General features: G+C 42.8%; 1 protein-coding gene across 3 annotated transcripts in view; it reads left to right on the forward strand.

Annotated features, from left to right (window-relative positions):
- UCK1 (uridine-cytidine kinase 1) overlaps window positions 1–27,928 on the forward strand; it is a 114,577-nt gene that overhangs the window by 67,616 nt on the left and 19,033 nt on the right. For all 3 annotated transcript variants that reach the window (XM_072430050.1, XM_072430049.1, XM_072430051.1), the window contains one exon: window positions 23,536–23,584. In XM_072430050.1, the coding sequence (XP_072286151.1) occupies window positions 23,536–23,584 (49 nt within the window). The remainder of the gene's footprint in view (window positions 1–23,535; window positions 23,585–27,928) is intronic.

Here is a 27,928-nt window from a genome sequence, read left to right on the forward strand (position 1 = left end):
TATATATTTATATGAAGCAAACATGTGTGTGCTTGTGACTTTTGTGGGAAAATCTAGTCCAATGGCAATGCCGAGCCTTCGCCCGCGGAAGTCGCAAGAATTTCCCTGAGGCCGGTCCTCCGATCAAGCATCGTACGCCTTTAGATAGGCGCCTATGTAGAGGAGCTGAACTCAGTCAACTCTTGTCCAACAGGAAAGAAATTAGGGGTTTTAAAATATGATTTTTTAAAGCACATATAGATGTTTTAAACATTTTGGACAGCACAAACATTTTTTTTAGGGCTAAGGGTAATATGTGTGCCATTAGAAAGAATGCTTTTTTAGGGGATCAGTGACTTTTAATGCAAGCTCGCCAGTGTTAAACTGCCGGGGATGCCCAGCTCCGGCAGCAAACTCATTCAGTTGTTGAATAGCATGACGGCTTCTGATTTGGGATCGCGAATACGAATGCGTGAGCGAGCTTCCGATTTTGCTTGATGAATCAGGGCCATTGACTTTAAACTAGAATGCAGCTAATGAAGTCTGAAAAGCAATGGCATCTTTCATATTTTTATTTACATTTTTTAAGAGCCAATATTCAGAGAGGGCTGTGTACATTTGTGTATCTTGGAATACGGAAAGACTACAGTTGGTGGAATTATTGGAATGGAAGCTGGTGGTACATGCTGGGCATTATTGGGGTGGGTTACCTATCTAGAACTGAAATGGTTGTTAGCTTTGACAGTACAGCACATGGTTTTTTTTTTGTATAAAAGGTATATGTAATGGCTAAAGCCAAGAGTACAAACCTCCATGTCGCCTAAACGGTATGTCATGATGACTTGAAATTATCAGGGTACACAGGGGACCCCCATAGCTAGCAGTACCCTGACCATCTCCCCACCTTCAAGTTTCAAAATACGGGGGTCATATATTTAGGAACTAGTGAAAATTGAACGTTGGGGTTGCTGTTTTAAAAGTAAGTGCGTCGGGGGGGGGGGGGGGGGGGGGGGGGGGGGGGCAGTGCAGGTAAACAAAATTAGAGGTTCAAGTGGGGGACACCTGGGGGGCATCGTCAGAACATAAAAAACTCTGTCCATCAAAAAAAAACTGCCCAGTTACACATTGCTGGTTGCTTCTATCGCCAGAACGACAATTTATCTGGAACTGGGAGTTACAGGTTAACAAAATTAAAGGTGGCTAGCAAGTGGCTAACACCACCCACAATGTCATCGCTATGGCATTATCAGAACATTAAAAATTCTGCTCATTTAAAAATTGCTGCCATGTTACATATAGGTGGTTGGTATTTTAAATATTTAAATGTGTTAAAAAATAGAAAAAATAAAAAAATATTAAATTGTCCAGGCTTCCTGACAATGTCATAGTGATGAAATTTTAGGGGGTTTTAGTCACAGGTGTCCCCCACTTGCACCTTTAAATTTTTTACCTGTAACTTCCCGTTCCAGAGAGTTTGGGGTTCAGGGGCTAGAAGAAACCAGCAATGTGTAACAGGGCAGTTCGTTTTGATGGGCAGAGTTTTTATGACAATGCCATAGCTGAGAAATTTTAGGGGGGGTTAGCCAAATGTGTCCCCCACTTGCACCTTTAATTTTGAAAAAGATTGGAAACCTATGATGTAAATTGATTTTGTTGTCATATACTGTTATTTGTATTTAAATGTAGTGCCACTCAAGTGCATGGTGTGCTAGCAGACTTACTAGCTTTCATCTGCTTTGCCCTAAAAGCAAAGGGGTTGACCCAGTAGGTGGGTGAGAGGGTCCAAAGTATCTGTCGTTGGAGTACATCTCACAGCAACTTGTTCACTCAAGACCAATACTCGTGGATAATGGAACAAAACCAAAAAATGTGCTCCAGGGAGCCCCGGGAGACTCCACATTGCCAGCAAGTGAGATCAGTCCCTAGGAACAACCTCTGTAACACCTCCGGGGTATGATACCACCGAAGAATTATTTTGTACAGATTTTCTTTATACAGCGTACATATAGAGTTTTTGTTTGCTGCTTCCCAAATTTCTAACCATGCATCCGAGTCCAACGTTCGGTTCAGTACTTCCTCCCACTTACGCATATATGGAAACTTGCCAGAGGAGTCTCCCAAAGAGTTATGCAATAAACTGTATAAAGAAGAGACAACACCTTTGGTATACAGGCCCTCCACACACAACCTTTCAAAAGGAGTCATAGTTAAGAACCTGGCTGAGGGCTGAAGGGACCGGATGTAATGCCTAGATAAGCATAAAAAGATGTGCGTGGGAGCTCAACCTTCCTGCAGAGTTCTTGAAAGGTAAGCAACTGTTTCTCCACTGGATGTAGCAGATGTCTAATTTGGAATAATCTCCTATCCCTCCAGGGACCCGACATCACCCCCTGCCATCTATCAGGGATCTGTGGGGTGTGAATTACAGATGTCAGGCTTCAGGATTCCGAAAGAAGGTTGTATTTATGTCTGCAACTCCGCCAAATATTCCTTGTGAACACCATAGGGGCGAGCAAGTCTTTATCCGTTAAGAGCAGGGATGAGCCCCAAAGCATAACATTGGGGTGTATGGGGGATATCCAAGCCTCCTCCTTTTTTTCTACATACCGTGGGTGAGTAAGGTGAGGTCCACAGTGGCAGATATCGCAGATGAGCCACTAAATAATATTTGCTTGTGGGGGGTACCCGGACCGGTAGAGTCTCAAACAGGTAAAGTAGTTTGGGAAGGAGCATCATTTGCAATGATGCAATACGCCCAAGCAGGGATAGCCGATGATTGCTCCACGGACATAAGAGAAATTGCAGTTCTTTGAATAATGGTGGGAAATTATGTGAGTAGAGTTGGGTATAAGTGGAAGTAATCTGAACACCTAGGTATTTAGGTGAAAGGGCCTTACAAATGAAGGAATAAGAGTTCTGGAGGGCCAACGATTGTGGGGTTGGTATGTGGAGAGGTAACACCTCTGTTTTTGAAGCATTAATCTTGTTTCCCGATACCTCACCATAGGTATGTAATTCCTTCCATAAATTTGGGAGGGATATGATTGGTTGAGATAAGGTTAGAAGAACATCGTCTGCCTACAGGGATACTTTGTAGGAGCTCCCCCCCAATCGGACACCCTGGATATCTGTGTTGGACCTTATAGAGGGCTCAATACAAAGGGCAAAGAGTAGGGGGGACAAGGGGCACCCCTGTCGAGTGCCATTTTTAATGGCAAATGTAGCAGATGAGGCGTGGGGCAGTTTAACCGAGGCTGAAGGGGATTTGTACAATGCCTCGATCGCTTTAACAAAGTGCCCCGCAAAACCCATTTTATGCAGAACAGAAAACATAAATGGCCAACTAAGGCGATCAAACGCCTTTTCAGCATCTAAACTGAGTAATAAAGAGGCCAACCTCCTAATATTATAATATCAATAACGTCTACTACTCTTCTTGTGTTATCACTAGCATGGCGAAAGGGTATGAAACCCGTTTGGTCCCTGTGGATGAGAGAGGGGAGGAATTTTTGCAACCTTGTAGCCAAAATTTTTGTAAAAATCCTCAGATCTGAATTTAGGAAGCGCTATAGGCCTATAGTATAGCATTCCATTGAGTCCTTCCCAGGTTTAGACACAATCGTAATATGGGAGGCCAACATGGACGGAGGGATTGGTTTACCTTTCAAAAAGTCATTATACAGAAGTAGGAGGTGTGGTAAAATATCCAGCAAGAGAGTTTTATAATATAAATAGGGCAAGCCATCCGGACCCGGGGCTTTAGCCGATGGTAACCTCTGAATAGTTTTACTAATTTCCTCCTCAGTAATGGGGCTATTCAGCAGCTCCAAGTACTGGGGCTTCAGCCGTGGGAGGTCCAATCCCTCTAAATAGGAAGATACTTTGGCTGCAAATTCCTCCCAAAACATTGAGTTTGGTGAACAGATTTGTAAAGGTCGGTATTATAGGTCTCAAAACTTGAGGCAATGTGGGAGGGGTCATATCTCACCACCTCCCTCTCATCCTTCACCGCCATAGGAGAAGAACCATCCTGCATATCTCTCAACTTAGGGCAAGCAAAGTATCAGCCTTATTGCCCTTATGGTAGTATAGTTCATCCAACTGACTTTTCTTAAATCCAAGACCCGCAATTTAGACCGAAGAGTGGCAATCTCCCGCAAGAGGCCCAAACTAGGGTTTTGAGCGTATTTTGCCTCTGCAACATGAAGGGCCTGCGCAGCATCAGTACGCTGGAGGTTGGAGTCTCACTTAAGGCGGGAACTCAAAGATTTACAGTGTCCCCGGAACACCGCTTATGGGCCTCCCATAGAGTAGATTCATGCGCCACTGATCCCATGTTTTCTTGAAAATATTGTTGCACCCTTTGTGTAAAAGCTGATTTGGTACTTGCATTTTTGAGGAGGAAATCATCCTAACGGTAGCAGGGGAAAACAGGACATCTAACGTGAGCGGAGTGTGGTCAGACCAAGTAATAGGGTGAATCTCCGCTGACACACTATTCCGTAACAACCGGAGGTTAGTGAAAATATAATCAATTCGGGAGTGGGTGGAGTGAGGGGGCGAGTAGAAGGAATACTGTTTTCCCGTAGGATGGTGAATCCGCCAATTATCATAAAGTTGGTGTTTGCGTATCAATTGTCTGAAAACTCGAGATTGTTGTGTCACCTGTGAAGGAGGAGAGGCATTGTGGAGGGCAAGCCTATCTTGTGCAGGGGAAAATGCCAGGTTAAAATCCCCTCCAACCACTAAAAAGGTGTCGTTAAATTTCTCAAGACATGATAATGTTTTGGAGAGAAACAGTGTCTGACCTGTATTTGGGGAATAAAGATTGCAAAGTGTGAGGGGGACCCCTTGAAGAGTGCCATGCAGGATGAGATATCTACCTTCGGGGGTCTGTAACGATAGTGGATACAGTCAGTTTAAAGGAGGATTTCAGAAGTATAGCCACACCAGCTCTTTTCCAGGTAGGGGAGTTAGCCATGAAACTCTGGGGATAACGTTTAGAGGCAAAATTGAAGGAACCAGTACTATCAAAATGGGTTTCTTGGAAGATGACCTCAGGAGCTAGCTAGTCCTTTGAACTCTCTCAAGGCCAGTCTCCGTTTGGTGGTAGAATTCAACCCCTTAACATTTAAAGACAAAACCCTATCAGCCATGGTAGCAAAAAGGTGGACCCAAAGGCAGCTATAACACCCACAAAAAAGTCAGCACACGCCAGCATTATTGCCTCCCATTCCATACAAGGCAGAGCACAAGAAGGGCCACACATCATAAACAAAACAAGAAACGAGGGGACCAAAGGGGTACAGGAAAGGGGGGGGTTCAAAAACAAACCAGACAGGAAAAACAAACCAGTAGGCTGTTAGCCGCCTAACAGCAGCTAAGGAGGACCTGTCACCCGTCGGCCTCTGGCAGCCCCAAAGGGGCGCCAAGGAATAACACTTATGGGCGAGCATGTCCCCCCAAAGGGGCAGTGAGCCCAAGGAGGCGCCAGAGAGGGGCCCGAAAACTGTGACCAAATCATTACTGGATTGGTCGGCGCCGACCACAGGCAGTGTCTCAGCGTCGGGGAGAGCCCGCCGCCCAACCAAGGTTGGACTGAGCTTCAGACCCTCCAGAGGCCATTGTGGAAACCAAGCATCAACAATGCTGTAGTTATCAACTAATCAAAATGTGGGCAGGTGAGAAAAAACAGCATATCATCCAAAGTAAAATTTGCATAATGAAAAACATATCAATATTCAAACATGAGTCATTAAAGAAGGAGGTAATCAGCACATGAGAACAGCTTCAGCGTCCTGAACCAGTAGGGTAATCCAGTGGTGATAGAGCGTCCCGGGACCTGCAGCTAGTGTGCCTTTTGTGCTGCACCGCTTGCCAGGGAGGTGATCGCGGGCGGGGAGGGTCTTCCGGTTCCCAGCCTGGGAGTTTCAGGCGATCAATACCCAAGTCTCTACAGAAGGCTGAAACATCTTCTGGGTAGCGAAGGCTGGAGGTCTTACCATCTCTGCGAGCTGAGAGGCTAAAAGGAAAACCCCCATCTGTACGGTATACAGTTATCCCTGAGTACAGTCAGAAGTGGTTGCAGGATTTGGCTTTGTTGTAGGGTGTGCCATAAAAGATCCTGAAATAGCTGAAGAAGTGCACCATCAAATTCGAGGTTACGCATATTCCTGGCTGTTGCCATAATTTCATCTTTTAGATCCGTATCCATCAGATAGCAAAAGACATCTCGCGGCCTGGATGCCGTGGCTGGTTGTCTGGAGGCCCTAAAGGCTCTGGTTATCTTAATTTCTCGAGGGGAAGAGTGCCCTAGTATGCGACCAAAAAAGGCTTGGAGAACTAATTTCAAATCCGCGTCTTGGGTGGCCTCCGGTAGGCCTCGAACCCTAGTGTTGTTTCTGCGGCTCTTATTATCCAGATCTTCAAACAAGCAGTAAAGTTCTCTAATCTTTTGGGAGCTATCAATAAATTTATGGGCAAGGGCTACAATATCCCCCTTAGTTTGCTGGACAGTATTCTCCAAGCCATCCACTCTACAGCCCAGGACTGCAAATCAGCATGCAGGGCACCAATCTCTGAACGACAGGTTGCCTGAACTTCAGCCACCAAACCTTGAAAATCCGCCTTAGTGGGTAAAAGTTGCATGTACTGTTGCCAGGGGAGAGTGGGTTGCAGAAAAGGGGACCCCGCAGGAGGAGCAGGTGAAGAAGCCGCAGAAGAAGGGGACCCAGTAATGGATTCCACAGGACTCACCGGTTCTGATGTAAAGGAGTGCAGGGGCTCCAGAGAGCCTGGTACCCGCTGAGCAGAGAAAGAGGGGTCTCCCCGCTGGAGAAGGTGAGTTTTCGCCGGAGCAGGAGCCTGGTGCATCTGTGCTCCTTTCTCCTCGATCCCGCCGCCACGTCTGTGGAGAAGGGGCCGGCTCCATCTTTGAAGCCGGCATGGAGCCCGGGAAGGGATCGCGATTGTAATCCCTTATGGATAGATCATCCGCAAAATGCTGTGATGCAGGGGTAGGGGGGAGCTTCCCTACCCTAGCCCTGCGTACTCTGCCCATGTGCTGTGCAGGATGAAGCCCGGATGCAGCAGATAGTGGCCGAAGCCGACGGAGCTCCGGGATCAGGCAGCCATCTCGCACGCCCGTCAAGCCACGCCCCCAGAACATATGTTTTAACAGCCATGCTATTGGAGCCAGCATTGGCCAGCAGGATGGTAAATCGGTTCCTAAGACTGATCTTGATAATATGGTAAGGCACATGGAGTGTCTGCTGGGTGTTTTGCCATATCCATATTCATAATCAACTAATCTTTCTGTGGCCAGACTTTTGTTTTTTCCCCGATGGTTGCAATATTTGACTATATCCTGTTCAGATGACCTTCCAGCAGGATGGCCCAGTTTTTCAGACACAGACAGATTGGTAGACAGGGGCAACTGTTGGTCCTAAACAAATCGACATGTCCAGGAACTAGACAGATTTGTACCATGACAACTACTTCAGAAAAGTCCACCATCAGACCCAAGACTTATTTAAAAAAATGGGAGCTGGTGCACACCACCCTGACTAAAAGAGCAGCTAATGGAAGAGCACAGCATTATACTTACCCTCTGTTTCCAGTCCAGGACTTACTGGGCTATACGGCTTCATCATGGGCACTCATTCTCAAGCCTCTAGGAAGAGGCAGGCAAGGCAAGATCGCTGCGCGCCCTCCGCCAGGCTCCTCTTTAAGATGGCACCTGTGAGCCCCACGTGTTCTGCGAGCCCTTCCAGCCCGCCAGAAGACAAGCCATACCTGCCAGCTTAAGACACCTCCTGTCTGCTGGCAGCATCGAGTCCAGGTATGAGCGGGATCCAGCAGGGTGGCTCACCCCCTCACAATAGCAATACCTCTGGGGACCACAAAGCAGCCCTGCGTAGGGCTGAATCGCCTGATCTTAATGATCCTGGGGCTGAGTGCACACTCTCTCCTGCATCTGATAACTCCCCTCTCCCTTCCATGATAGCAGGCCCCTCATCATCTCAAGCTGAGATAGCCCATTTCTCTACCTCACTTTCCATGGAGCACTTCCAATCCATACTACATAAGGCTTTGGAAGATCAGTTCACCAGATTGACTGACTGCATATTTCGCTAACAAAATGAAAGAAGTCTACAAGCGTACTGCGCAATTAGAAGGCCGTATGAATGACGCTACCACAGTTTTAGAAGGTCACAAAGAAGATCTTGATTCTTTAAAACTGGAAATCCAAACTCTGCACTACAAGTTGGGAGACGCTAAGAATCGTGTACGCAAATCAAATTTATGCATAAGGGGTCTCCCTGAGGACATTGTGGACTTACCATCTACTATCTTAGCTCTACTACAGGAATCGGCTCCAGATATTCCAGTGGATCGCTTAGAGATGGACAGAGTTCATGGAGCTCTGACCAGCCGCCAACCCAAGGGTCCACCTTGCGATGTTGTCATTAAGTTCCACTTCTATCAGACAAAGGAACATATTCTTCCCTGCTCTAGAGGGAAGGAACCTCTATCTTTTCAAGGCCATGATTATCAGGTCTTTGCAGATCTAGCCCCTTCCACTATACAAAAGCGCAGGGCCATGAAGCCGTTCATTGATGTTCTTCACCAACATCATGTACAACACAGATGGAGATTCCCCTTTCAGATGTCCTTCCGTTTCCAAGGTGCGACCTACACGGTCACTACCCCTGAGGAAGCTATTCAATGTCTTCGTGAATTGGGTCTTATGGATCGCCCTCCCTCCCAAGCTCCTGCTTCTTCTGGATCTCCCCGCTGAGGCCGTGACCAGCCAGCAGAGGGAACATCAGGCCCGTATACATGACACTGCTGTTCTGCTCATATTCCCTTTTTCTTTTTGAACTTTTGCCTACCATCCTTTTTGGCGTAAAGGATGGCTTCGAGTTGGATGTATTGTTTTTTCATGCTCAGGCGTGAACTTTTGTTTCTTCAGCATTTTTCTAACTATGATGTCTGTTGACTGGTTATTTTTTCCCTTTTTTTGGGCTCTTTATTTGGGGTGGTTGCCACTGCGTTCTCCATTACCAATTGGTGTTGCCGGTTGGGTGTGGCTCACCCTTGTTCCCACCTATATGGTGGGCTTTTGTTTCCATGACTTAATGTTAAGATATACATGTTGTTATTGTAAGATGTTTTTTTTGCTCTGTCTTTCTTTTGCTCTCTTTTTGGACTACGTAGGTCTTTTCTATCTCCCTGACCCTCTCCCCTTTTGGTTCTGAGAAGACCGTTCTCACACTTACGATCTGGCTATGGGGTAACAAACAATCAAGAGTTTCAATGTACTGGTTGCTATGCCGATAAATGTTATGAGCCTGAATGTACAGGGCTTGAACTCCCCGCACAAGTGTACTAAGGCTTTTAGGTACTTCCATTCTAAGCATGTTGATATAATCTGTCTCCAAGAAACCCATTTCTCACTTAGTTCATGCCCGAAATATTTTAGCAACTCATACCCACAGGTTTTTGTTGCAAATGAGACAATAATGATGAAAGGGGTACTAATTGGTTTCTGAAAATCGTTGCCCTTTACATGTGATTTAGAAATTAAAGACACAGAAGGGCAGTATCTTATTATAGTAGGTTTACTGGGTGACGTTCCGGTTACTATTGTATCTTAATACGCTCACACCACCAAGCAAATGCGATTTTTTTTTTACTCACTTGATCACATTGGTTAAACCGCATCAGAGAGGTACCTTGATAGAATCACCAGACATTAACATGATAGTCCATCCATCTCTGGATAGGCGCCAAGCTAAGCAGACCCCACTTGTCCAATGCAGTGTATGTCCTTACCCCTTTCGCAAAATTCCTGCAAAGACATAATTTGGCTGATAGTTGGAGGGAACTACACCCACGCAAATGCGACTACATATTTTATTCGCACCCTCAGAATACCTGGTCCAGAATAGACCATGTGTTGGTATCCACCAACTTCCTCTCCTCAACTATTTCTTGTGACATTCTCCCCATGCCCTTGTCAGACCATGATGTAGTTATTTTGTCTGTATCCTCTTAATGAGTCGATACTGAGTGACCCTGACGTGACCTTGGGGATTGGTAATGCCTTGAAAGAATTTTTTTTGGTAAATGATAATAGTGCGGTCTTTATGAGGGGACCTGTAACAAATAGTATACCAAAGGCAATAAACCGGACTCTATGTTAGCCAAGAGATTGCGCTCTGACTTGAGATTTTAAACCCTATAGATTGCATTAACCCAATTTTGGCCCGTCTAGCCATCCCGTCCAGATTCTAAAAGAATTTCATACGCATCTACGTAAATCTCATGAGGCACATGATGCTCATACTCCTGAAGAGATACGCACTATACTGCAGGATGTTAATCTCCCACGCATAACTAGAGTCCTTGCACTCTCTCCTAGAAACATTCATAAAACACGCAGAGGTCCAACAGGCTATAAAAATGCTAAAACCACACAAGAGACTTGGGGCCTGATGTTTTTTTTTTCCTTGTATTATAAAAAGTTTTCTGTACTGCTTGCTCATTGACTTGTACACTTTTTAAATCACCTACTAACAGGGGAGTCTTTCGGATCTGACACTCTATCAGCAAATATTTGTATGCTACCCAAGGCCAATCTGGACCATAGCACTTGGTCAAATTACCATTTCACTTTTAAATTTGGATTTGAAATTATTGGTGAAAATCTTGGTTGCCCACCTCAACACTGAAATTGGCAGTGGTGAGCAGGTTGGGTTTATACCTCAAAGACATGCCAGGGACAATGTCCGTAGATTGCTTCACCTGATTCAGTTGGCTAAAGATAGACGAATACCGACAATTTTTCTGTACCTAGACATTCGTAAGGCATTTGATACGGTGTCCTGGTCATATCTTTTCACCCTTCTTGATGAGTGGGGTTTTGGCCCCAGTTTTTTATGCTGGATTTAAGCATTATACACAGATCTAGAGCCCAGGTGATATATGCAGGCTTTTGTTCAGCATATTTCCTGCGTCAGGGGTGCCCACTATCCCCATTGCTTTTTGCTTTGGCCATAGAGCTTTTGGTGTTATTGATCAAGTCGAACCTGGATGTTACGGGATTGGAATTTGGTGGCTATCACCATAAGTTAAGTCTCTTTGCTGATGATGTTTTTTTTTCTCACAAACCCTGTTTTCTCTCTAATCTCGCTCAAATACTCTTTATCTTTTTCTGCACTCTCTGGCCTGTCTGTCAACTATTCCAAGTCTAGGGCACCTATTGTTTCACTCACTCAGGAACCTGCTTGCAGGCCAGCTTTCCATACAAATGGGAACCATTTAAACTGCCCTACCTAGGTATCTTCTTCACGGCATCGTATGAAACAATGTATGCTGCCAATTATGCTTCCATTTTGGGATCTATTAGGGCAACCCTGGAGTCTTGGAAGAGGTATCATATTTCTTGGCTTGGTAGGATTGCAGCCCTGAAGATGATGGCTCTTCCAAGGCTTCTTTACCTGTTCTGGGTTCTCCCCGTAGTGATACCATCACATATAATACGCTCCTTGCAGGGTTTGTTTTCAAGATTTTGTGTGGCAGGGATCCAGACCTATGGTAGCAAAATGGATTTTGTACAAACCTAAAGCCTATGGAGGCCTGGCTCTGCCTAATATTCTGTACTATTATAGGGCGGCTCAATTAACTCCTCTAGCTCATTTTATGCTAAGATATGTAGACCTTTATGGGTGGACTTAGAAGCCCACTTAATATCTCCAATCGCATTGGAAAACCTACCCTGGATCCACCCACAGCTAAGAAAGAAAGTTTGTAGCCCTATTACGCAACACTCTATTAAACTATGGAATGATGTTAAATATTCCGATGCTCTGATATCCCCGCATACAACACTGGCTGTCTGTCACAGATCAGCAGCACATCTGATCTGGTACTTGTTGTTCACCAGATATTAATCACCAGATCAGCAGCAGTTGGTTCCCTTACCTTGCTTCAGCTCCTCTGTTCAGGCTCTGGAGTTAGAGGCGTCGCTGAACCTTTCCAGCTGATTTATCTGCACCTGCTCATCCAGTCCCCGCCCAGCCTGCCTGTTAGCCTCACTCAAAAGGCTTTGTTCAGACTGTCACTCCTTGTCTTTGCAATAGGTGCAATTACCTGAGGCTCCAGCTTGTATCAATTTCCAAGTGCTGATATCTTGGTTCTGACTCTGGCTTGTTCTGACGTTCATTGTTCGCCATCTGCCCTGACCTGGTTCTGTTCTGGTTTTTGAGTTTTTCTACTGATCTGGTTCTATCTGCTGTGAGCTGCTGTCTGCACGGGTGTGTTTGAGGGCCGCAACCTGGGCGCCGTCCGCAGCAAAGTCCATCACTCCTTGCGGAGTGCTCTGGTAAACGCCAGGCAATTCCTTAGGCTCTGCGCCTCAGTTCATACCTTTGCCAAACGTGCAGATTGCATAGAGGGTTCACTTTCCCACACTTGTGGCAGATCTGGGACACTACCATAGTGGGCAATCCTGGTTTTTAACCAGGTTTTGAAACACCATCTCGTATTTGCGAGTGGTTGACACAGCATATCTGCAGGGCTAAAGACTTCATTGTAACCGCAGGGGTCAGGTCCTTTTCGACTTTCAGATCCAAACATGATTTTCCCGCCTCCTGTGTGTTCTCCTATTTGCAGGTGCCTCATTATGTTTAATCCTTACTTACTTAAGCACACCCACATTTTCTTGTCGCACACTAATTTTGAGGGGAAATGGGATAGAGACTTTGGGCAAGGGAATTATTTCTCTAAACTATAATTGTTTGTTTTGGGTATACTGAGCCGATTAGGATTAGTCGCTCCTTGTTCTCCCTCTTTTTTTCTTTTATTGTGTATCAAGCCAAAATGTTCGTGTTGGTGAAAAGATCATCCACTAGGAGTGAAATGGACTATGGTTGATTCTTTTTCTTTTTGTTTTTATTGTGTATCAATCAAAAATGTTTGTGTTGGTGAATTGTTCACCCACTAGGAGTGAAAGGAACTATGCTTGATTCTTTTTCTTTTTGTTTTTATTGTGTATCAAGCAAAACTGTTTGTGTTGGTGAAATGTTCATCCACTAGGAGTGAAACGGACTATGCTTGATTCTTTTTCTTTTTGTTTTTATGTATCAAGCAAAAATGTTTGTGTTGGTGAAATGTTCATCCACTAGGAGTGAAACGGATTATGCTTGATTCTTTTTCTTTTTCTTTTGTTTGTGACTTTGTTCCTCTTTGAAAAGATTGTACTTTTGAACTTTCTGTTCTTAATAAAAATGTTCAAAACAAAATGGGAGCTGTTCCTGGACAAGAAAACTTTTGTTTGATATCAAAGAGCCTGAAGTCTCTCCTAAAGGAACAAACTATCAGACCTGCCAGTGTCAGGGACTACAAATGATTAATAGGTTCCATCAGGTGATTGAAGCATGAGAGTTTAGCAGGGCTAGGAATTGGTGAACATCCAACGTACTAACAACCGACAGAAGAGTAGACCTACAAACCGGTCGTAAAACCCTACAGCACAGAGCAGGACACGTTCTTGCAATAAAAAAAAGACATGCATGTGTTCTAATTTCCACAATAGTCAGTCTCCCTGGTGATAGCAATGAGAGTGCACAGGTTTCAGTAAAATTCCTAAAACCTTTCTGCCACAGAAACTAGGGTAATGACTCCTTAATCTAGAGGGCTTGATGAAGATCTCTGTAGTGATGTAGGAAGGTTGGAAGTAAGAAAGCAGAAAAGGGGTAAGGTTTATTTCTAGGCAATGGAAACCAGCTCCTGCACTCAAAAATCTGAGATGAAAATAATGTGTAAAAGATGAAAGCTGTGCCTCATGCAGAGAAAAATTGACTGGGTGTTTTGCAGACTTGAAGGCTGGGACCTTTCATTTGAACTGGGAGCTAAGATTGAAAGGCTTGGATGTGGACTGTGCAGGAGTAAAGAAAATAAAAGGATGTTTTTTGACAGGGAGAAGACTTTGCAGCCTGCTCCCCAGATGATTTCCACCAAGAGAAATGGGTTTTGCCACCAGTATAAAAGTATTTTCCTTTTTAGTGTTATGAAGAGCACCTCTTTAAAGGTTCAAAAGTAAATTTGTTGAAAATATGAAAGAAAGAGGTTTGTGCTCAAAAAATGTTATTGTGGTTAATTATGTATTGATACATATATTGTTCAAAATTTACTCAGTCCAGTTGTATATTCACAAGACTGGGATGTATAAGCTCAACATCTAAATTCTTACCGTGTAGGTTATGCAACCTTATGTCTTTAAGCGTCCCCATGCGTTCGCCACAATAAGCTTCTTCAAGGCAGTAATAGCATAACGACTGTACGGTTCGTGTGAGCTCAAAGAAAAACATAATAAAGTACCAAAAATGACAATTTTGGTTATGTTACACATAACAAGAGGTATACACAAACATATATATCTATTTCTGATATCTATTTCTCATAGCACATTACAATTAATACATATATATCAAACAACCACGTGTACACTTCAGCCATATAGTGGATCCTACCACATACACCTCTTGGTTCATAACATTTTTTGGATTCCCCCTGCCTTCATGGGGACTTGCGGGGGACTAAGCTCCACCTCATAGTGGTGCACTCAGCCTGCATGCAGATACCGAATTATGAACCTCCGTATGATCTGCTACCTCTTAGCAGGATCACCATCTGCATATGGTGGATACCAAATGCATCTATCGGCATCCTCCGATGCAGATTCGGAGCCCCCGTGACAACATGGGGAATCCTTAGCCTGACGTCTCCCATGCAGCTGACACGCCCCCCCCCCTAGAAATTTTCTAGGATCTCTGCTGTGGGAGAACTCCGGGTTGTGCCATAACAGGGTTAGCGGTGCATGTGCAGAGCATAGCTTAGGGAAATGGCGGTATCTTTCCCAAATCAGTTGGTAGTGAGATAAGGTGGGGCAACCTGGGACCTGGGATTTTTCTTTAGGGGACCACATACAGGAGGAAATTCCCCATAGGGAGCAAGCAGACTCTTCTAAATCAACCCATTGTGGTCCCATCCTCTGTAGCGTAGAAAGAGAAAGTTGTGATATTTGATATGGTGTTTTTTTGTATCCTGCTCCTCCTGCCACGCCAGATAAAATTCATAACTCTGGATTGAAGGGAGTTAAGAATCGAGAGAGGGACATGAATAGGTAGGGTACGGAAAAGATATAACATCCTAGGTAGGATATTCATCTTGATTGAAGCTATATGGCCCAACCAAGATGGGGGAATTGGACCACCTTTTTAGATCAGCATAAATTTTATTGAGAGGAGGAGTATAGTTAGCCTGATACAAAGGCTGGTAGTTGGGAGTCAGCTGGCTCCCCAAGTATTGTAGGGAGTATTCCTCCCAGCCGAGATCAAAATGTTTCTTTAGTAGTGGCAATTATGACCCCGGAATATTAATATTCAATGCCAGGGATTTGTTAACGGTTAACCTTGAGACCTGAAAGAACTGCAAAAGCATCCAGTAGTTTAAACAGACTTGGGATTGTGAAATGTAGAGAAGTTATGTACATAAGGATATCACCTGCAAATAAAGAGCATTTGTGGTTGTCCTAAGGATGGGCATTTGAAGCTCTTCAAAAAAACTCCTCAAGAACATCTGGTGGGGGAGACTTGTTTTCTCCATATAGATTGCTGTAAAAGGCTTCAAAGGCTGACAAGATTTTCTCTGAATTTTGGGAGTCTACCATCTTTAAGTCTAATCTTAAGAAGGGCATGCAATTTGGGCTTGGGGTTTAGCTTGTTTACTAACAACCTACCAGGTTTATTTCCCCAGGTATAATATGTGTTGACAGTCCACCTCAGGGATTTTTTGGCCTTGTAGTCAACCGAAGGGTAACTTCAGTGCATAGTGACTCAATTTGTGGGCGTAAGTCCAGGAGGGGATTGGTCCTATGTTGGAGATGTATAGCATGGTAGTCCTTCAGTTTAGCGTGGATAAGCTTGTCTCTGGCTTTTTTCCTTCATGCACCGATCCTGATTAGTTTCCCCCTAATATACGCCTTAGGGGCCTCCCAGTTGTTAGCTGGGGAAGTCCACAATCAATTTCTCTATTTCCTCATGGGACAAGAGGTCCGATAGGAAACTTTCATTAAATCTCCAGCGGAAACTTGGTTAGGGGCCTTTTAGACCCTTCAGATCAATAACTAATGGGTCATGATCCGACCACTGGGTGGACAAAACACGAGCCCTGGATACTAGGGGAACCAATCGGGATTGTATAAAAATGTGGTCTATACGGGAGTATAATTTATGAGCCACTGGAAAAAAGGTGTAATCCCAAGCAGATGGGTTCAATTCCCTCCATATAGCAGAAGGATCATACTGGTGCAGGAGTTTAGAAAATGTATGGTCTGTCTTAGAAGGGCAGCGATATCTAGGTATACTGGACTTGTCCAGAACCTGATCGAGCATCAAATTAAAAACCCCCAAGAGCAGAAGAGAGCCTTGGGCCTTTGAGGCTATGATATAAAAAGAAAATCAAGGAAAATAATTCAAGTTGCCTCTCATTGGGGGCATGGTAGGAGGCCACTGTTACCATGTGACTTTCAATGGAGCCAGAGACTAAAAGATATCTGCCCCCTGGGTCACTAACTACTTCTTGAGGGGAAAGTTTAAATTCCTCCAGAAACAAAGCATAAGCCCACATTTCTTTTTATTTGAGTTTGCATGGTAAAACAATGGGAATCTCTTGTGAAGGTAACTGGGCATAGAGGAGCTAGTAAAGGGGGTCTCTTGTAGGGCCAAAATGTCCACTTTAAGGGAGTTGTAATATTAAGAGGCCTTGACACGTTTGGCAGGCGAGTTAAGCCCTTGTACATTGTGGGAGAGTACTACTAATGAGGAAGGGCCCCCCCCCCCCCATTATTTATGTCTTAAGTGGTCATCCGAAATCACGAAACAGGCCAGTGAATCCAAAAGGTAATTGCTAGTCGAGTCCTTTAAGGGGGGAGGGGGCTGGGCAGGAGGTGTGGATCAAAGGGAGGAGAAAGGGACAACTCAGTAGAGCACAGACAACAAAATACCCACAAAATGCTTCTATGCCTACAGGTAATGCATTTAAAGGGACCTGAATCGGCCACCCACCCCCCAGACCCAACAAGATCCGAGGTGTGGGAGGCCAAGGACCCTCTGCAGAAGTTACCTAAAATTGTCTCAAGTACATTGGGATACAGGAGAAGGGCTCGAGATATGGTTGAATCCACTCTCTGTATTAACCAAAAACAAGACGGCATGTGTAACCCCAAGCTCCTCCCGCCCCACACTCCTCTGAACCTCTTAGAATTTTAAGAGTATCCAGAGTGCTTAGAAACCACAGAAGTAGAAAAACATAATATCAACAGAAGTCCCTAAGGACATTAGGCAACTTGTGGGCTCTGCAGCCACATGAACAGGTAATAAAGTGCTATAAAGAGTATATAAATAATATGTAAAATATATATAAAACAAAAAACGAAGATAACGCAACCAAAGTCTTGTACAGTTATCCAACTCTCACAGAAGGACCAAACGTCCTGGCGGAATGGAGTAAAAAAAGGGCAACATTAAAACAATATCAATCCGCAAATCAGGTAGGTTTAGACATAGTCATAAAACCAAAGAGAGAGATTGACCAGGGTTTTTTGACACAAACAGTGTATATTGTATATAAAACAAACATGGTGAAACATAAAATAAGAAAAGGCCACTATACAATTTAGTGGTCAACAGCAATATAGTTAGAGCCCTAGGGGGCGCTGCAATACAGCAAAATTATAAGGTCAAATTGGACCACAGTAGTTTATTGTGGTCCAACATTGGCCACGGGGCACTAGACATGCAGCACTTCCTCAGTCATATACATTAGCTTGCCTTACAGAATTTTTATCCATGGAGTCATTTTGCTAGAAGTACCCGACGCGATTCGCCAAATATGGCTTCCTCAGGGGTGTTATTTTGACAACATGTATTTGTCGCTTGCAGAAGTTGTATCTAAATCAGTGAAAAAAATCTTACTTGAGTATTAAAATATCAAGTTCATGCTGGTGTTCAGAATGTAAACGATATGAATCGATGTGCTATATGCAACCAAATACCTTGATCATTTAGAGGTTAGAGTGATATTGAGCTATATATATGTGCAACAGATTGTTGTTTTCAATTAATAATTTAGAATATATCTGTTAATTTTTGGTGTCCGCTGACAAATTTCCTGGTGAATCACTATCACTCGATTCCACAAGGGACTCCAAATCGCTATCGCTGCGTTCAAATTCCTCCAAAACATGCCGTTTGGATGCCATGTGGTCTCCAGCAGTCAGTCAGAAACAATCAAGGTCAAAGACAAAGTGATGAAATGAAACATTCAGGAAGTGATTTATAAGTCATCAAAAGGTCAGATCAAGGTCAGGGCTAATAGTGGGCAAAATGTAAATCAGGGCACTGGGCAATGATGCTTGATGCACTAAAATGTGTTTTTATACTTTTATTGTATGTTATTATGTGTATTTTACTGTAAAAAAAAATGTAAAAGCAGATGACAGTCATCTGCTTTTAAATTTCCCGACCCCACAATCCATCGCATCACCCGGAAGATGTCACACATCTTGCCGGGTGATGCGGTGGGGATGTCCCGCCCTGCTCACTCTCCTGCTCACATCACCCGGAGGCTGATCTCCAGGTGATATGAGCAGCTGCAGTAGATTCCGGGGGGTGATGCCAGTGGGAAATCACCACTGGTATCAACCCTGGAATTTACTGTGGGTGATCGCGTCTGCAGTTAGATGCGATGCACCATGCTGAAATCCTGCATGGTGCATGGCATCTAACTGCAGATGCGTGCAGGGGGGTGGCGGGGACCCCGGCGGTGTTTAAAAGCAGATTACTCTGTAATCTGCTTTTAAATTTCCCACCCGGCCACGCCCCCCCAACCGAGAAGCGCCCCGGCATCACAGCAGGATCGTCTGATTGCAGCTGGAGTGAGGGGCTAAGGTAAGGGTGATCCCCAAAGTTACCTCGAGTGTGACTCGGGATTACCGCTTTTTGCATAGTTTTCCTACCCCGTGTCACACTCGGGATTACCGCTAGGGGGGTTAAAGCTGAGAGCATCATTTAAACGTGGAAAGTAATTGGCCTTTAACAGAAATATACATTTGGTTTCTGCCTGTAAAAGTTTTTTATCATGGTTGCCTCCTCTGGGGCTGGGTGGTATCTGTTCCAGAGCTTAAAAACTAATACAATGGGTATTAAATTGATGTTCTGTCCCTACATGGTAACTAAGGGGTGTAGTCATTTTACTGTGCTTGATTAAATAAAGGTGTTCATATATGCGTTTGCGGAGTGGTCTTTTAGTTTTTCCTATGTAAAATATTCCAATAAACAGTTATTTAGATAGATAATGTTCTTTAATTAATTGATGTATATGTTGATGATTCTCATTGAATTTGGTTACGATAGGTAATTTGGGTTGAATGCGTGTAGATGAAGTGTCAGATATAAGTCTCCCAGTGTCAAGTTTGGAGACCTTTTGGTAGGTTCTTTTTAGAAGCTTTTTACTGTAGCCTCTGGCTAGAAGCCCTTCTGTAGGGCTTTTGCTTCAATTTTGAAGTCTATGTCTAATGTACAATTTCTCTTAAAGTCTTAACATCTGACTATAGGATATGCTTTTAATTAAAGGTTTGGGGTGAGCACTTTCAGTGTGGAGAATGGTGTTTCCAGCTGTTTCTTTCCTATAGAGTGTGGTGGTGATATGAAGATCAGGGGAGATTTTAATGGAAAAATCTAAGAAAGGTATTTGATGAGGGTCAATATTCTAGATGAATTTGAGATTATAATTATTCTGTAAAATGTGACTGTAACATCATGTTTAAAGTATCTCTTGGGCCAATCCATATGATCAAAATATTGTCCATATAGCGACGCCACAAGAGGATGTGTTGAAGATAAGAGTGAAAGTCAGGGTTGGAGAAAAGATGTTTCTCCCAGTGTCCAAGATTTAGATTTGCATATGATGTTGCACATTTCGTCCCCATCGCGACACCTTGCGATTGCAGATAGATCTGATCATTAACTATAAAAATGTTACGGGTAAGAATGTACCTCAAAAGTTTAAGGATAAATTGGTTGTATGGTATAAGAGATATGCCATCAGTTTGGAGAAAAAAAGCTATTGATTGTAGACCCAATGAGTGAGGTATACTGCTGTATAAAGCTTCCACGTCCACTGTGGTTAGAAGTGTGTTGGGAGGGACTGTCATGTCTTTTAAGGTTTGAAGTAATTGGATAGTGTCCCTAAAATATGATGGTAGTTGGGTTACGTATGGTCTGAGATAAGAATCAATAAGATCGCTAGCCCTAGAAGATATCGAGTCAATACCCGCCACTATAGGGCGTCCAGGTGGTTTGGTTATATTCTTGTGAACTTTAGGGAGGCTATAAATTGTGGGTATAATTGGGTGTTTAATCCACAAAAATTCTTTGGTCGTTGTATCGATCGTACCCGATACATGTGCCTCTGTAATAATGGAGTAATATTCCTTGTAATATAAGTCTCTATCTCATTTTTTAATGGTCAGATACCATTCTTTGTTGTCCAGAATATCCAAACACATACGGACATATTGGTGGTTATATATGGTGATAACAATATTGCCGCCATTGTTGGCTGGTTTAATGGTAATGGTAAAGTGCTTGTTGTTGTTTAGAGATGTTTGATAATGAACGTGGAGATCTGGGATCAAGTTCCAGAATTTCCTTCGTCATGATATTGACGAATGTTTGTAGGTGGGTATTGTAGGTGAGGGGAGGAAAAAAAGATTTTTTTTATGTTTAACCCCCCCTAGCGTTCTAATTCTGTCAGTTTTTTGATGCAAAAGTGATCCTATTTTTTTTGCATAGAACTTTTTGTTTATAGTGTGGGCATGTAATTCTTAGGATTAACTCCCAGGTATGATAATTATATTTATTTATTATATTATAATCATAATTTATAATATAATACATAATTATAAATAATTTAAAAAATAATGAAATAACAGACAACAATGTAATCTTAAAATAAAATATAAAATTAAAAATGTACTTTTATTTTTATTTCATTTTGTGTGGTGTTTTTGTACTGTAAAAACCATTTAAAAGCAGATTACATTGTAATCTGCTTTTAAATTTCCCTTCCAGACACCCCCCAATACATCACCACTCGCATCACTCGGAAGATGACTCATCCTCCCGGGTGATGCGAGTGGGGATGTCCCGCCGGATTACTAAGTAATCTGCTTTTAAATTTCCCGCCTGGCCACGCCCCCCAACGGACCGCCGCCTCGGCATCACAGCAGGACCATCGGATCGCCGCTGGAGCGTGGGGCAAAGGTAAGGGGGGCTCTTAAAGTTAACCCGAGTGTGACTCCGGATTACTGCTTTTTGCATGTAAAAGCCACCCCGAGTCACACTCGGGATTACCGCTAGGGGGGTTAATAGGTATAGTAGGAGCTTTTAATGTTTGAGTGGGTGTAGGGGTTAAAGTAGAGAGATCAAATTCTGGATTGCTTTCCTGATACAGTTCATGTAGAATTTTCAAGGTTCTGAAGTCATCTATTTTAAGGTCTTTGATTTGAGTAACATCAAGAGGAGCATTTGGTTGTAGGGGTTTGCTGTACATAAGTTTTTGAGTAAGTTTCCTGGCAAATACATGTATATCTTTGATGAGTTGAAATTTATTCAATTTCTGGAAGAGCAGAACGACAAGCCTAATCGTAGAAAGGTTTAGACATATGTTTGGTACTCGCTTTGGCTTTATTCCACAGGGGATACAGGGAAGCAGACTGGGTCTCTGGAGGAGCTGGTTGTAGGGAACCATTAGGAAGTAAATCCAACTTCGGCAGAACTCTCTTCCTTTCCTCAAAGGTTCCCTACAAGGTTTTGCCTTGTAATTGGAAGAGAAGCTTAAGAGGAAAAGCCCAGCGATATTTAATTTAGTGAGACATGAGCGCTTGCAGTAGTGGTTTAAAAAAATCATGCGTTGGATTGTGAATGGAGAAAGGTTGGCAAAACCTTGTATGGGAAAGCCTTCCATCATCAGGGAATCCTGGCCTCGTAACACCTTCATGAGAGCCTCTTTAGTGGAAAATGAATGGGGTTTAACTGATATGTCCCGAGGAGGACCGTCAGGTCTAGGGGGGATGGGCTCTGTCAATTTCGAGCTGCAATTCTGGTATATCAGGTAACATAGTTTTGAGAAATTGCTTGACCGCCATGGTAACTTCCTTGACGGATTCAGGCAACCCACGAATACAGAAGTTGTATCTGCAGGCACGATTTTTAAGGTCATCAATTTTGAGTTGTAACTCATCCAGCTGAGTATCTAGCATTCATATCTGACAAGTGTTCTTGGAAACTCTTGCTGTGGTTTCATCCATTTTTTGCTCAGTTAGTTCCAGCCTGGAACCTAGACCTTGGAGGTCTTGTCTAAGGTCAGATGTGATGGCAGCTGAAGTCTTAGCTAATTCAGATTGAAACAATTAGGCCAAGTGAGGGAGAAGTCTTGCTTCCCCTTCAGGCAGTGTAGCTGGAGAATCTGTGGAAGACTCATCCTTTGGTAGGGGCATGAATCTTTTGCTTGTGGGAATCGGAGCAGAGGGGCCCCTTGCAGGAGACTGGCCTCCATGAAAAAAATTAGGAGAGGAGGTTTCACTCCAGAAACACTGTCCATGTGCTGTGGCACATCAATAATAATAGGAGAGCCAGCACCTTCCTGAGGCTGAGCTGGAGATGAAGGGAGAGATTCACTAATCCACCCCCATGCTTCCGATCCCAGATCCTGCCTGCTTTCTGGGACATGATAGTAAGGTCACAGCCAAAATAATGTAGAGTATGATCTGCTAGGTAGGAGCCACATCAGGTATGGTGGTACCTGGTACCGTGGTAATGCGCAACACTGTTGGATACATGGTGGGAGTAGACCACTTTTTTTGCTAAGACTGGTAAGCCCTTAGGTGAAACAAACAGCTTGTCAGGGTAATTCCTGTCTTCATAAAGGTAAACTTGAAACAATAGTGCAAATGCAAAGTCTTTTAGGGGCTTTATTGAACCTCAGACTGGAAGTTACTCAGGTAGAAGACTGTCTAATCGTGTGATGCGTGCTGCATGAGATTAGAGCCTGACCGGTGTCTTAATTTAGGACTATAGGTTGAAGACTGTGATTCCTCAAGGATACGCTTGTCTGGCAAAGATTCAAGTTACCAGTGCCTTATAGTACAGGTAACTGAAACAGAATTGGCAGGGGACATGCTTACGGCCAACAGACAACTAGCAGAGGAAACTAAAGAAAAGAAAACAAGAAAATGTGTTGGCACAAAAAAACTGAGGCATGCTGGTAGTAGGAGGGGTTATCCTGGGTTGGTCAGTGTCTAATTTTTCTTAAAGTGGCAGCATAACCTAAAGGAGAATGCTTCCAGTGTATCTCAATAGACAAGCAAGAAAAAAAAATATAAAATAAAGTATATACAATAATTTTCATGCTGTTGCTTTTTTTTAGACCAAGAAGTATGCAGATGTGATCATCCCACGTGGAGTGGATAACATGGGTGAGTTACTTTATCCAGTCTAGTGACTGCTAATATCAGCCTGTAATAGTTTTGTAAATTCTGTTTATTATTACAACACAAGCTATGTATTACAAAACATGGTAATGTCTGTTTACAATTTTCTTTTTAATTTTTCCTTTCATTTTACCTGGTGATTCCGTCGGTAACACACTGCCTGTTATAGTAAGACAACATTCATTCACTCACTCACAGTTTTCTATCTGTTTATTGCATTAAGCATTGTTGTCCCCATAGGACAGGTAGTATGTAGACTAAAAAAACACCTCACTTATTTTCTCTTCCTAATAACATAGGGTTTTTGTAGTATAAGTAAGCAGAAGATACAGTAGGTTATCACTTTACAAATTTTAGTGGCAGAATCGGCAGATTTTTTCTTTTCCATTGAGGGACACAAATCTTGAATTCTTAAAGGAGTTTTGGACACTGGCAAAAAAAAACTTTGAGTGCTGTGTCTTAAACCTACTGTAGGGCTAGCCTGGAACTGTCTTTTGGACAGTGATTTCAATGTTTTGAAAGATTCCTATCCAGGTTTCCTTTGGGTAACATGTTATTAACCCCCCAACCGCTAAGCCCATAATTTCTTGCACTAAATATTTTTGCTCTTTTGGATAACCCCGTATTTTTTCGCCTACACTAAAATCCCCACTTACCTGGTCCCGCTGTGCTAATCCAGCGTCGGTTCCGTGTTCCAGCGTCGGGTCCATGTTCCAGCGTTGTCCATGATATCTACTAGAACCCTATTCGGACATATTTGTGTAAGTTACAGGTCTACAATTTAAAAAAAAAAATTTCATGAAAACCTGTGACGCTTTTGGAACAGAAATCTAGAAATCAATGTAACGCTCAGGTGGTTAATGGCATGTCTTCAAGGTCTGTAGTCCTTGGGATTACTTCAGGGCTTGTTTTGTCGCTGAGGACTCACTTCATAAGTAGGCTGCTCCTGCGGAGAACCAAGAGCTATCTAATTCCAGGGCTGTGGAGTCGGAGTCAAGGAGTCAGAGACAATTTTAGGTACCTGGAGTCAATAAAAATGTGCCGACTCCTGATAAATTATAATAAAAAAATACAGCAAGTTCAAATGTCCTATTTCACAAACAATAGTCATAATTAAGTACTTCTCTGATGTAAGAATAAAGCCCAGTGCAAAGTTGTATTTCTACTAGTGAGAAGTTCAGCTGAGCTATTTACAACCTCACATTCACATTATTGTAATCTGGATTATGTACATTACAAAAAGTGTTTTCATTTTATTTCAGATATTATGTGTATAACAAGTTCATTTGAGTGTAAACAAGTGTATTGATATAGGTGTAGGTGAGTGCCATGGCCTGATGTGTGTTCAGGTGTCTTGTCTGCACTCCATATATGCTCCCATCCAGGGCTGAACTTTAACATCATTTTGCACACCACCTAATACTAGGAAGTTAGTTAGGTGGCCCCCCTGGCCCTGGAGCCTCCCACTGCCCTGTCTTCAGCAGAAGATCAGCAAACAAAGATCAAGGCAGCAGTGTCTGCTCAACTTTCTCGGTCTGCTAAAAGAGCTTAGAAAAACTTGGAGGAACAGCTTTTTTTGATTCAACTGTAAGTGTTCATGTTTATTTTAAAACTGCATGGCTGCTTGTGTATACTATGATGGATGGATGTGTGCATGTTTCCGGATAAAACTGCGGGGCAATGTGTATGTTTGCATGTATGATGCAGGAATGTACGAATTTTTGTGTATAGTGCATATTGTGTGTATGTTTCTGAATAAAATTTAAGGCTCTGTGTTGTGTGTATAGTATATATGTTTGTGCATGTTTTTCTGTAAAGGACAAATTATGTCTAAGTTTAGTGCAGGGTTATAGCTTATTTGTGTGTATAGTGCCATGTTGTATGTATGTTTTCAATAGTGCAGGACTATGTGTATGTTTGTATTTAAATCAAAGAATATGCTAGTTAGTATAATATATTTTATTTTTTTATTTTAGTAAAAGCGGCACCCCATTCACAATGGCAAAAAGTCTGTCAACAAACACAATAAAGTCTGCTGTTTATGAGCACTTTACATTATCAAGTGATGGGAAACATTACGTATGCCAATGTATTATTGAAGATGATGGTAAAAACAATGTGATGCAAAAATTAGCAGTTTCAGTGGGTCTAACAAAAATGCACCTACAAGAGCATAAAATTTAAAAAGACACAACGTTTTCATCCTAAAGTGTTAGAAGTTGTGAATGAGAAAGATATCAATGAAAATATTCCACCTACTTCTGGGATAAAAAATGTTAAGAAATCTACTGGAGACCAAACACAACTAGGAAGATTCTTTATATCTGACAAAGTTACCATAACAATGACACTAGAAAAATTTAAAAACCACATTATTGAAATGGTAGTAAAGAATAGTGTACCACTATCCTTCTTTTCACAGCCAGCCTTTTTAGGCCTAAATGGAGAAATGGGATTACCAGACTTTAAACAATACCTTCAGGCCACTTTTTTAAATCGCATATTTAATTGGAAATATGATGGTGTTGCTAAGAGCTGGGTTAACCTAGAATTAGATCTTTGGTCTGTTAATTCAAGTACAATTTTTGGCTGCTGAAGCAATTTAGAGCTTTAGGCCCAGATACTTCACCTCTTAATAATACTTTTGGGATGCCCTGCATAGACAACAAGGATGGCAATACAACTCTCCCTTTCTTCCCATTACTGCACATTCTTATTTTCCCCCAGGATTTCAATCACCCTTTTTCTTGGGTCAACAAACTAATTACAGTAATTATAGTAATAATACTCTTATATCAAGTGATGATGAGAGATTCGGTTCGCCCTCTTGCTTAGCTTGTGCAGGAGGAGAGGCGTAAGCCAATTCATAACTGGCAGTATACACAATTATGCCACTTTGTGCAGTCTTTGCCTCACCCTATACGTGCAGGCACAGAACTTACTCCCCTAGAAGATATGTTGAAAGGCAATGATAGGCCTCCTCATACGGTGTCTTTGTTGTACAAGTATTTAAACGCTCAGGAATTTCCTGAGTATTTGGCAAAGTAGAAAACTGAATTAAACAGCACTCTTTTGGGATCTCCAAAAAGGTCATATTAAAAAAAACACAGATACCTAGATATTGGAGGGACCCTAATGAACCTTTATTGAAAGGTTGGTTGTAATTGGTGGAGAAGGTTTGTAAGATGGAAGAGGGATACCATGTTTTCCGGGATATGACATTAAAATTCAATGCTATCTGGGCTTCCTGGATTTTATTTGGAGACAGTGCCTGTTATTTCAACAGATTAATGTATAGGGCGGGTATAATGACGATATATATGGTAAACCTTGAGTTTCCTGATTTTATTTTGTATAGGACCATCAAAGGTATTAGATAGATAATTGCTGGATAAATTTATTCTAGATGCATGCACTGAATAGTATAAGATAAATTTGAAGGACATTCACTTGGATTGTTGTTTTTGTTTTTAGTGGTTTTTCATTTATATGTTAGTATGTGTTTATACATATACTTAAACAAAAGGGTATATTGTTAATATTGTTAGTAGGTCAATATTCATGCACAGATATATTAGTCGCCATTAGTGACCCTTTCCTCACCCTCCCCTCCCTAGTAGGTTGATAGACAAAATTTAATAAAATGAAATAATCAAAAAAAAAAAAGAGAGAAAGAGAAAGTATAAGGAAAATTATAATTTAAAAGGCCAAAAGTAAAAAGGAAGAACTACGAAAAGGTCTGAAGGGACATTTTGTCTTCGTAAAAATGGATGCATGCACACGCCACTTATTTTGCTAATATTGTTAGATTTCTTGATGAAAAAAATAAAATAATAACGCGAAACTTGGGAGTAAAGGACAACCGTCTGTCTCCGGAGATGGCTGCTTGATTCTCCTGCTCTCCAGGCACCAGCTCGATTTCAGCAGCTCCACCGGCATCTGATGCTTCACATGGGCAAACAGAAAAGATCTAAGGGAGGGAGGCTTCCCCCCTCCCCTTCCCAGCACCACAGCTCCTCTCAGCCCTCGTTTAGAGCTTTCATAGGAGACGCTCCAGCTGCTCCCCAGCATCCTAAGATGGGGCCGGCTTCTTTCCCTCCTCAGCACACATGGCGTGCAGAAGAGTCTTTAGCTGCACACCATCTCCTCACAGCAGCAGACCTATTGGCAGCCTCTTCAGGCTGAGCAGTGGACAATCAAATCATCCTGCAGCAGGACAGGGACGACCAGGCTGCAGAGGATCTTGCAGGGGTGAGTCTCTCCCCCTGCTCTGAGCCCCCACCCTCTCCTGGGACTCATCATGATGGGGACACTTCTGCTTCACCTAAT

Source organism: Pyxicephalus adspersus, chromosome Z (assembly GCF_032062135.1).
Source record: "Pyxicephalus adspersus chromosome Z, UCB_Pads_2.0, whole genome shotgun sequence".
Taxonomy (NCBI): Eukaryota; Metazoa; Chordata; class Amphibia; order Anura; family Pyxicephalidae; genus Pyxicephalus; species Pyxicephalus adspersus.